We start from the raw sequence: 12,697 nt of genomic DNA on the forward strand, positions 1-12,697 counted from the left end.
GGGGGGAGCAGGGGATGACTTGCACAAAATTGTCAATAAATTTACTATTTTAAAGCAAAATTATATTTTTGGGGCAGTAGTTATGTATAAAGGTTAAAAAATCAGTGTAAAAAAGGGGGTGGGGGAGGGTGAAAATGAGATAATTTTGTTGACTTAAGTGGAAACTTTCCACTTGAATTTACATGCCACATGAAAGGAGTTCTTTTTGCACAATCGTCTGGTACCAAATAATTGTTTTGACAAAAAATAACCAGAACAGAGGTCTGTACTACCGACATGACATGGAAACTTGGGACTAGCACAAATTACTTTTTTTTAATGAATCATTTTTTCTAAAACACAAGATTCAATCAGATGAACATGTTTCATCATCTCATAAGGTGACAACATCACCTCATAGATGAAAAACACATTATTTCCTTTGGGATTTGTTTTTGCAGCAATGTTTTATAATTTACAGGATTTTTTGGAGGATTGCAATTCGAACGTGGCACATGTTGCCAATCTGATTTTAAAGCAATAAAAAGAGTTCCAGTGCCATAGATTAAAGTAAAACCTGAAAATTTTGTCATGGATTGAATGTAAGACGTAGTTTATAGCTTGAAAAAAAAATTTTTTTTTTTTTTTTGGTTTTTAATTGGAAGTGTTTGGAAAATGTACCTGGGACTTAAACAAGCACTTTTCATGACATTCACCTTTAAAAGCTAAAAAAAAAAAAAAAAAAAAAAAAAAAAAAAAAAAAATTTGGGAGAAATTTTAAGTTATGACAAGCTAACTGATGATACCTTTCAAACTGCAACCAGCATTTACTTAAATCACTATATAAATATTACAACACATTTCATAATTTTTCACTTTTAAAAGTAATGAGAAGTTATTTTGCTTTCAATAATGATAATGCAGCATTTCAGAAAAGCTGACAAAGTCAACTAGACTTATTTAGTAATGTGGAGGTAAAAAATTACCAAAATATTTTTTAAATTAAGAAACAATTTAATTTAGCGTTATAAAGCTCATTACCTTGATACTGTGCTTGAAGGAAACTTTTGTGGCAAGATACAGTCAAGCTCTAAAACACAGAAAAGAAATTGTAAATTTCATGCATAAAGTTTTTCTTTAAGAAAGAACATTTAAATTAAAGCAGGAATAAAAGGAAATCAGATGGTTAAACAACTGAGCACTATTCGGTCCAAATGTCCTACAATATGATTCAGTCTTATGCCAGTAACATAGGCTACATTTTGTCCTCTGCCTAGATCAGGGGTCGACAAGTAATTTTAGTTGGGGTCCGGATACTTTTGAAAATTCTTTTTCAAGGTAAAGGAAAAATTTTCATATTTGATATTAACCATTAAAAACTGAAATTAGTCATGCAAGCAGGGGTGCCAACTTCTGGGCTGGGTGCTGCGGTGCTCGAGCTCCCCCACGCCAGTAAGCAGGAGAAATGGGGGTATACAAAAGATGGAAAAATCTATTTCCTTCACAAGAACAGACACCAGAGATGCATGGCACTGGAATCAAAAATCCTCAGCTTTCATGAAATTTACACAGACATTAAATAATGTTTTTTTATCTATTTATATGCACTATATATGTGCTGGGCATTTTTCCTGCACATACAAAAATGCTCAAAGGTCCCATCACTTAATATTTATTTAGAACATCAATTCTAGAAAACAATCCTAGAATTTCCAAGAAATGTTCATTCTCACATACTATAGTGCTTCTTTGCTTGTTAATTTATGAATTATTTGACTTGTGTAATAGGGTGGAACGAAAAAAACAAAGTTTTTATTTTCGAATCGTAATAGTGCGCAAAAGTTGCGATTGGTGAAAACTTACAAAACAAAATAAAAATTTTAAAAATTGGATAATATCTTCCGATCTTGCAACGAGCCTGAATATTTGAAAAAATGGAAAATTTCGTATTTTCTTAGTGATTTTTCAAAAATTTTGTTTTAATGTTTCTTTTTAAGGCTCTAAGACGGAAAAGTTATGATTGGTAAAGCCTTCAGAAATAAAAAAAAAATTGAAATCGAATAATATCTTCTGATCTAGAAACAAGCCTAAAAAATCGAAAAAGTTGAGAATTTCAGGTTTTTTCCGAATTTTTAACATTTTTGGTTTAATGTACTTTTTCAGGCTACAGAACGGAGAAGTTACGTTTAATGAAGACTTCAAAACAAAAAAAAAATATCTTTTTGAAATAAAACAATATCTTCCGATCGCGCAACGAACCTACATGTTTGAAAAATGTAAACTTTAAGCCCTTTTTCAGCTTTTATTTTATTTTAGTTTAACGATCCTCATAAGGTCGGTATGAAATACTAATAGACGAACGTTTGTTTATAAAAACAAATGTGATATTTTAGTATTAGCCTGCCTGTGAAATTGTACACATGACCCTTTAATCCCGCGAGACTTATATTTGTTTATGCCGCTCAGTACAGTGTATGCATCTAATACGCCCCATTAGCGCCTCACGATCTTGAATTTATGAGCTTTTTAGTTGGCTTGTGTCTATAAGTATCTTACTTAAATGAATAAAGCAGTCGTGCTGGCATCAGTATTTCTCAATGCTTCTAATGTGCGTGTGAAGTCGATTTGCTCTGCTAAACGTGTTTCAAACATGAATCTATCTTTTCAGAAAAGAATTACGAGAAAGTCCTCTGAGTGCCCTATATTTGACCACCCGAGAGATTTGCCAACAAATAAGCTCCCTACTTATGAAAATGTGCTTCAAAGTTGCTTTCAAGAGAGATTTGAGTTAGCTAGAAAAGTCAATAACACGAAAGTGAGTTTTTCCATTGTTAAGGACATAGTGGAGCAAAAAGTTAAATGTATCTTTGATAAGGCCTCGATTCCTACAGTTTCCCTGAAAAGAATTGTTCAGCTCAATTATATCTTCTACAAAAAATATCTCAGTTTCATGAGATCTTACAACCGAGACAAGGATAAACCAAAGTTTAAAGAAAGGATTGATAAATTTAAAAGTGAAGCAAGGAAACTCTTTGACGTCTCTGCGTGTAAGTGCGTAATGAATGTTGTTTGCACTTGTAAAAAGACCCCAGACATTTGCGAATGTCCAATTTACATGAAATGTACGTGTGAAAAAATCTAAAAAGATACTGATCTCTGAACAAAGATTTCTCTACCTTCAGAGGAAACATGGCATAGGAAAAATTGGAACTTTGGACCGAAAGGAAACAAAAAGGTTGAAAAAAAAATTTCAAAGAAAAGCCTACGCCTTAAAACGAAAAGTTACTGAGTGCGTTTCAGTCATGAAAGATGAATCTGATCTTTCAAATGAAGAACAACCAAGTTGTTTAGTCAAGAGAGAACCTGATAATGATTACAAGTCAACCGACCCAGAGAAGAAAACCCGGTGGCAGATGAGGATTAAGCTGAAAACTACGGCACTAAGTAGCGATCGTTACGGCGTATCTGATCGTGCAACTGCTGCCATAACATCCAGTGTGCTTCAAGACGTTGGCTTAGTGACTGAAACAGATACTTCTAAAGTTGTTGATAGACAAAAAATTAGGAGAGAAAAGAGCCAAAATAGAAAAGGTCTGCAAAGTGGCATTAAACAAGACTCCGTTCGGGGTATTTATTTTGACGGAAGAAAAGATGATACTTTATATGTAGAAAAGATTGAATCAAAGCAATTTCGGCGAACAGTGAAAGAAGAGCATTATACTATTATCAAAGAACCTGTTTCCGTTTACATTGGCCACGTGTCTCCAAACTCTGGATCAGCCAAAGACATAGTGAATAGCATTGTTTCATATCTAAATGAACAAAGAATTTCACTTTATGATTTAGCCATCGTAGGTTGCGATGGTACAAAAATCAATACTGGGTGGAAAAGTGGCGCGATTCGTCAATTTGAAATTTATATTGGACGACCATTGCAATGGGCTATTTGTTTATTACATTTCATTGAGTTGCCTTTTCGCCATCTTTTTCGGTATTTGGATGGTGGAACAACTGGCCCAAATTCGTTTTCTGGACCAATAGGAGAACAACTCAGAGGTTGCGAAAAACTGCCAGTAATAGATTTTCAAGCAATTGACTGTACAATTCCAGATGTAAACAGAAAGTGCTTGAGCAAGGATCAAAGATATCTTTTAGATATATCTCAGGCAATAAAGGGTGGCAATGGCCCAAATGATTTGTCGAATCGTGACCCTGGCCCACTCTCACATTCCAGATGGCTCACTTGTGCAAATAGAGTCCTTAGACTGTACGTAAGTGTATCGATCCTATCAGGTGACTTAAAAGACATAGTGACTGTTTTGAGACGTTACATGCCGGTCTGGTTTGAAATAAAGAACCGCAAAAATTTCACAGACGGTGCCATTCATGTTTACAGAACAATTCAAACCTGTCGATACTTACCTGACAATCTAAAACAAGTTGTTTACCCTGTCATTGAAAGAAACTCTTTCTTTGCGTATCCCGAAAACTTATTAATGGCAATAATCTTTGATGAAAGGAGGCACATAAGAGAACTAGCGTTTAAAAACGTCTTAAAAGCCAGGAAGTCTGTTTCTAAAGGCAAAAGCATTAGAAACTTTGTCATTCCATCTCTAAATTTCGAAGCAGAAGATTACACAGAGATTATTAATTGGAACACGACAAAGTTATCTTCTTCACCTTTTCTTCGAAAAGTTCCTAACAAAGACATTGAAAATCTTATTTCAACAGGCACTATACCCGACTGGGATATAAAACTATTCCCCTGCCATACGCAAGCTGTCGAAAGGTGTGTGAAGCTAGTGACGGAGGCTTCACTCAAAGTGTGTGGATTTAAATCAAGAGATGGCTACATAAGAGCAACATTGAAATCTAGGTCAATTATGCCCGAATTTTCCAAAAAATCTGATTATAAATTAGCTTTAACAAGTAACACTTAAAACAATAAGACTTGTATACTGGATTGTAAATTTGGTAAATATTTTATAACTTTCTATTATTTGAAAATGTTTCATTGTTGTAAAGAATGGTAGTTTTGCATGTTTAGAAGATACCTTAAAAGTCAAGAAATAAATTAATGTTTATGTGTAATATAGTGTTTTTTAAAAGGCTTTTCCCTGTAACACCGGAACAAAAAAACAAGAAGAACAATTTAATTTTTAATCACTATAAGAAAAGATGAAATTCTCCTTTTTTTTTACTTTTCATGCTTGTTCCTGGATCAGAAGGTATTATTTGATTTCAATATGTTTTTTTAAATTTCTGAGGGCTTCAGCAATCGTAACTTTTCCCTCTTAGAGTATTAAAAAGAAACGTTGGAGCAAAGTTTTTACAAAAATCGCTACAAACACATGAAATTTTCCATTTTTTCAAATTTTAGGCTCGTTGCGGGATCGGAAGATATTATCCGATTTTTAAAATTTTTGTTTTGTTTTGTAATTCTTCATCAATCGCAACTTTTCTGCACTATTACAATTCGAAAATAAAAACTTTGTTTTTTTCGTTCCACCCTATTGTGTAATCTATTGCTATTTGGATATCAAGATATATTAAAGCAAGACAAAAGAGCAAGACATCATCTGAAGATTTCAAAGAAAAAAATGAGGATTTCAACTTATTTTTGATTTCTTCAGTTGTCTAACTAGAGGGGGAAGCAGTACAACATAATCAACGAGCTGATGTGTGCATCACATGACTTCCTTTACTCCAATTTAATGTCATTTCCTCATTACTGGCAATTTTAATATGGTTGAATAGTCTACTTTCTAAATATCACCAACAGTGGCCAAATTGAAACAGATTTAAAAAAAAAAAATCCACCAAATTTGTCGCCAAGTTGTAGACGAAACTTGGCAACCAAAAGAATGGCGATATATAGCCAAATGTCCACCAAATTATAACACCGCTTGAGTTTACATGGAAATTAACAATAATTTCCTTCCCCCCCCCCCCAAAAGGAGCAAAAGACCCCTTTAGAAACACCCGAATGCAACCAAAAGGAGAGGTGCACAACTAGACTCTACTAGGCGTCTCTACATACCAAATTTCAAGTTTCTAGGACATTCCGTTCTTGAGCTATGCAACATACATACGCACATGCATACGTACATACAGACGTCACGAGAAAATTCGCTGTAATTAACTCGGGAATTGTCATTATGGATATTTCGCATGCTTATACATTCTTAGGCACTTATCTACATGTGGTCCAGTGGAAAAAAAAAACTCAATATTTTTTCAGGAGTGAGTAAAATGAAAATTAAGGCTGGTGAAATTTTTTTTTCGAATACAATACTTCCTTTTTTGTAAAAGGAAGTAAAAATATGGGATCAACCTCACTGATGCAATTTGTACTCTGAAATTAGAAAAGAATAAGCGACAAAAATTAAAAAATGCATTCGGTCATTCAATTAGTTCTTTTCGTAACCATTATGGTGCTTCTCAATCTATGATGAGAATGAAAGAAATTTAAAATTTGCGCTGCATTGCCCATAAAAGTTGCATACTAAAACTTTTTCGTAGTTGTGGTGATTTAATATAAGTATTGACTCTAAAAACATTTGTTCGGAAGAAATGTTAGTCCAAAAGCACTTGGGCTTCCTAGAACTGAGATGCTCAAAAGGGTTTTGTAAAAGAGAAAAGATTGGGAAACTGCTTTACTAGCATACAGTTTCAGATTTTTCCATTAAGTATGGTTAAAAGGAATTGCTCAATCATCTAGGTTAAGTACATTACTTTTGTGGGGGGAATGCTTGACTAGGATATAGTTTTGGATTTTTCATTCATTATGGTAAAAAGAAATAGCTTAATCCTTTCAGTTTGCTGCATTACTTTTGTGATAAAATGAGCAATAATACATTAAAAAGTTTTAAAGCTATATAATAAATATCAAGATGTTTACGGACTATCAAAGAACAAATGCTGACAAACAATTTCTAAGCTATACTGAATATGTTTATCTTCATATATGGTCAGGTAGAATGTATATTCAACTCTAAAAATTCAACTGATAAACAAATATCAGAAGCAATTAACGAAGAATAAATCAGTGATAATATTTTCTTACATTTTAAATACTGAATAGTTCATTCAAAAAAGAAATTTTTGTAGATGAGAAGAAAAAATATTTCCATCTAGTTTCATTTTACATATGATTATTATAGTTAACAATTGCACTATGAATGTAAAATTTGAATTAAAAAAGGTGAATGAAAAAGTCTATATAGATGTAATATTGCATGTTACAGCCAAGAGCGGATCCAAGGGGGGAGCTAAGGAGCTATAACCCCCCCCCCCCTTTGGTTTCAAAGTTACATTTAATTTTTAGGTGAGCAGAAATTTTTTTCCAAAATATACCAAATTTGCTATTAATCCTTCAGCTCTAAATTGCCAAAAATACTTACTCTCATAAATCCCCTCAATTTTTCCCCCACCTTATTCCAGACATTTGATTTTTTGATTAAGAGTCTATATTTACCCGTTATTTGAACATAAAATTGTTTCCTTTGTTTCAGAAACGTTGAAATATATAGGGTGAAACTATGTTTTTAAATTTTTGATTCTAGCAAAGTGAAAAAATTTATTTTTCTGAATTTAGCTGTTAAATAGCTATATATTCATGGTTAAATATTCATGATGTGACCAAATCACCATTTATTGCTCTAAAAGTAATCTTTTTTTTTTGTTTCATTGCTTTTTATCAGCTGGTGAATAAGTAAGTCTTATCAATATGTAATGTCTTTTAAGACAATTGAACAACTCTGGACTTTTATAAATGTGCCTGATAAAGTGAAGACTAACGAATACAGAAAGGAAAATTGACATACATTTCTAAAATTTAAAAACTCACCTTGATTACTAATGAAATGTTCGAAGGAGCTTTGTCCTTTAACTAGGCCAAAACTAAAGGTTTCACATTCAGGAATTTTAAATGAAACACAAATACCATCAACTTCAATCGCAACTTTGACTCTATTGTTCACTAAGGCATCCTTTATCAAATTCTTTCTGAAATGTTAGGATCATATTACTAATAGTAAAACAGTATACTTCACAAAGACTTGACTGATGCTTGTTCGTCTATCAATATCCACACAGAAAAACCTACCTTTTTATTTTAAGTTCTACTTTAGGTCTTGTATCTTGATTTTGTGGATGAGAAGTTCTTAGAAAATACTGCAAAATTTCTTTTTGATATAATATATGTAAAAGTGATAAAGTGACTTTTATGTCCACAAGTTTATCCGCAACCTATCAAAACAAAACAGTACACATGTACATGACAATAAAGAAAAATAATTAACAATGATGCAATTAGACTTCGAAATTAATTTTTTGAAACTTGTATTATTATTATTATACATTATGATCATAATTCTTCAACAACAGAATGAGTTGACTCATGCTGCCACTGAGGCAATTAACTAAACTAAATACTAGAAGCACACTTAAGAACTTGAAACCCTCTTACAATAGTGTCAGTGACATCATGACAAGTACTGACTATGTTCTGCATAAGAGTTATAATTGAATTTCACCAATTTTCAGGAGAAATTTTCAAACATTTAAAAAATCAATCAGTAACCATTACATTAATCAAACAAGAACATGTTACACACATTCAACATTCAGCAACGGAAGACTTCAGAATGCAAAACACTCTATAAGTTCACTTCAACCTTAAGTTTCATTTTAATCATTGTTGCAGATGGGACGTAAAACCCGGGAGGTGGCACTTCTGTGCCAAACCAGTGGAAGCGAGTTCCGATGTAGATGTGAGAAAAAAAAAGAAAAAATGTAACGAGCTGTTCTTTGTGTGCTTATGTGACGTTCTGTATTTTTTCCATGTTGTCAAGTGTTCGTGAGTGTAATTAAAGTTTTTGGTATCTTTAAGTGGTGACCTTTTGATTTAGAAGGCAAAAGAAAAGAATCAGGTAAGAAAACTCCGATTTCAATGAATTGCTGATTTATTACAATCATATATGAATTTGTCTACAAGTGGGGTAATCTAACCTGGCAGCATCATAATGCTGTGGTTAAAATCTGTGTAACCTTCACAATGCAGTTTGGAGATGAGAAATTTCTAAACAATACTAGAGGATCGGACAGACGTCGTTCTGTTCAAACTTTGTAAACTGAAAATTTTCAATCAACTATCAAGTGTTTGAACCATTTCGTTGAAAAAAATAAGTCAAAAGAAAATGTTTTAAGCTGCTTGGTGTCAGAATGCATATATTTATTACAACTTCATTTATCTAATGCCTACTGAGCAGTTGTTTTATTAACTATCTTTTCTCGCATACTTGATGGTTTGTTCCTTCAACCATACTCAAAGGATAAAAAGCATCCTCAGACATTAAGTGTAAAAAACTAACTACCCATCTAGAACAAACGGGAAATCCCACTGCAACATCCCCATATGAAAAAGAATAAAACAATTGAAAGGATATCGTTTAAAAAAATGATAAAGGTAAAAACAGTTCCCTGAATAAGCCCAAAAATCACTCACCCCCCTCCCTCCCAATGTAAAATAAATACATTCTTCAACTAAAATGACTAAACACTCTTTAAATACAAAAAACAATTCTTTACAATTTGAAATATTTCTCCAAATAAACAAAAAGTACAATAAATTACATTAACAGAAGCTTTAAAATGTAAACAAATGATCATGCAACTCTATTGTTTATGACCAAAGTTGCCAAGCCACCACGTTACTGTAATACAACCGATCAGTGAGCGGCTCTCTTTTGTGTACAGACCTACCCTGTTGTAATTTATCTGGATGGAAAAAAAAATTTGCTTTGTCTTTAAATTCCACCATCTTTTCCTTTAATAATGCACTGATTAGTTTGATAATCCTTAAAGTATTCTTGCCATTGGTGCCAAAACTCACATGGATTTGAGCCGAGAAACAAATGTTGCTAGGTAGGGTACTTTCTGACCATTTGGTTAAGAAAACCTAAAGCACCGATCCGGTCACATGGTTCAAATACGACAACAGAAGACATGTTTTGCGTGAACCTAGTGAAAGAAACCCGATTTCTTCCAGTACTTTACTTTAAAATATATCACAGCATCACAGGACCTAAAATCGTTGCTTTCAAGAAATGAAGGCTTAACTCTTTCTCTCTCTATGTTTTATCTGTTCTCAATTGATATATCTCAGTAGGAAATTTCATTACAAAAAGCAGAGCTGGTTTTCTTATTGTCCTTTGGCAATGGGTTAAATATTTATTTCAGTTCTCGCTCAACAATAGGTTAAAATAAGTATTAATCATTATTTGGGAGATATAACCATCCAATGTTTTGATTAATTAATTAATTGTCAAAAACATTTCTGATTTGATCTATTGTGACTCTAAACCATTCTTGGATAAGCTTAATTACACACAAAAAATTTGATCAAAATTGGTGCAGCCGTTTAAAAGCCTTATGACTACAAACACACGCACAGACATATATCTATTAAGATATATATATACAACAAGCCTAATTTAATCTGCAAGACCTCTATTATCACTATTTCTGGATGCATTCTTCAAGTTGCAAAAATGGTCAAATAAGGTACAGAGTTAAAATATTGAAAGTTTGAAGTAAAAAAGAAAGTTAGTGAAAAAAGACGAAATCTAGCTTGCTTTTTATACAGACTCCAAGCCCCTTAACTTATATTTGGGGAAAAATTTTCCATTAAAAAACAATTCAAACACAAAAAATTTCAAACATTTGAAACTAAAACTCAAGACGATATTGGAATTCAAAATTTTTAGAGACTGCACAAGATGAGATTGAAACTAATCCCCCTTTTAGAAGAAAGGATTGTTGGAAGTAAAAAAACAAAATATTTATATCTTTCACTGCTATTAAAAAATAAATGCAAAAGCTTGTTCAATTTGAAAAAAAGACACTCTATGCACACATATACAGTCGACTACCGTTACAAGGCGATTCAACTAACGCAAAATGGCTAAAACACAATTTTTTCACCAGTAAATAATTTTAGACCTAAAGCGAATTCCTCGTCCGCAACACGAAAATTTTCAGAAGGGAATCGCGGTGTGAAAAAATCGGCTTTGTTACTGACTACTTTAAATATTTTTTTTGTGAAAGAACCTTTATCCCCTTAGTATCACTGGCAGTAGGAGTTCCCACACCGTAATAATATGAACATAGCTTTGTTTGCATACAGGGGCAATTCAATTTATGTAAGTCGGAAATCAATGTTCATTAAAGGAAATCTCGCTGGTTCTCAGCAACTATTTGATGAAACTCGACACAGTCTCAGACTAGAAAAAGTGTTTTTGGTTACTTTGGATAATGACTTAGAAATTCATGAAGTATTTTCGGCTTTTTCAGAGCATAGAAAACTGATAGAGAACCATGGTTAATTTTAACTAAAGAAGACATTGTCTCATAGAGGCTAAATATTTCACACTTGTGTGCCCAGTGTAACGATGGTATGTTCAATATGAGAGGCTCTTGAAAAGTGGTGTGGCTGCATGGTTTTCACAAGGAAATTAATTGATATTTTTCATTCACTTTACGATCATTTTTTAAGTGTATACTTATTTTATGAGTGTTAATCGCTTTCTTCTGCTAGAAACATGTTTCAGCTGCTCAATACATTATAATGCTTTCATAGAAACTTCTTAAAAATGCATGTGATTATTGAATAAAAAAAAGACATATCAACCAAATACCTTTTATGGGGGTCTATAATTATGCAATCGCGGAGTGACACAATATAATCTTTAAGAGTTAAAACGATAAAAACATTTCTCTATAACTTCAAAGCAGTGATTTGACGACTGGAAGAATTATTGCAAAACGATTCTTTCAATGGTGAAAAATTTCATGCCCTTTAGCATATATGACTTCATTCGAATTTTTATCCATTTTGTTTCCATCGGGAAAAGGTTTTTGAAAAATGCTTTACTCTATCAAAATCTATATCTTCAATTCGCTACTCGACTATTCAAACCACATTTCAATCTACAATTGATTTGTGCACCATACTACCACAGTTCAATCTACAATTGAAACTGAAAATAGATTTTTTATAGATGTATATTTCAATCAATCGAGAATTTTTTCAAAAAAATTCTTCCTTCGAGTCAATTTTAAAGAGGCGCAAAAAAAAAAAAAAAGTGAGAACAATCCACATGATGATGTGAAGTCAAACATTGATTTTATACAGACAGACCGGTTACCACATCCAGAGACTGCAGTTTCATCCTTGTTATAGACTCATCAGTCTGGAATAGTGAATAACAGAGCTGGAGGCAGATGCTATCTCATTGAAGCTGAGAGCGCCGACATGACTAGATTATTCAATGATGAAAAGTTTAAGCCCCTCACAGTTTTTGAAGTAGCCTGGGTGATTTTGAAGAGTAAGATCTAAAAAGTGTTTTCATACATAACTTTGTGTTACTTCAATTATTTTTTAACTATTACAATCAGCTCAGCTAGTAGAGAAAGATTTATTTTTTATTTTTATTTTTTTTTTTTTTTTGTCTCAGGAGGTTACAGAAATATTTTCAAAGCACAAAAGGGGGAAAAAATACCTTTTCCATTTAGCTGAACTGGCAAAACAGCACGACATTGAGCACTGATAGATTAGTAACATGATTCCCTGCTCTTCTGAATTCCAAAAATCATGCATTATAACTTTTACAAAAGGTATAAAAACTTTAGTAGCAAGATGTTCTGTATGATAACT

At 32.7% G+C, this 12,697-nt stretch overlaps 1 protein-coding gene across 1 annotated transcript in view; it reads right to left on the minus strand.

Annotated features, from left to right (window-relative positions):
- Positions 1 to 12,697, minus strand: part of LOC129217082 (protein hobbit-like) — a 113,115-nt gene that overhangs the window by 74,140 nt on the left and 26,278 nt on the right. The window contains 3 exon segments of the mRNA XM_054851335.1: positions 1,021 to 1,069; positions 7,829 to 7,986; positions 8,087 to 8,229. Coding sequence (XP_054707310.1) covers positions 1,021 to 1,069; positions 7,829 to 7,986; positions 8,087 to 8,229 — 350 coding nt within the window.

This window comes from Uloborus diversus, chromosome 1, assembly GCF_026930045.1.
Source record: "Uloborus diversus isolate 005 chromosome 1, Udiv.v.3.1, whole genome shotgun sequence".
NCBI lineage: Eukaryota > Metazoa > Arthropoda > Arachnida > Araneae > Uloboridae > Uloborus > Uloborus diversus.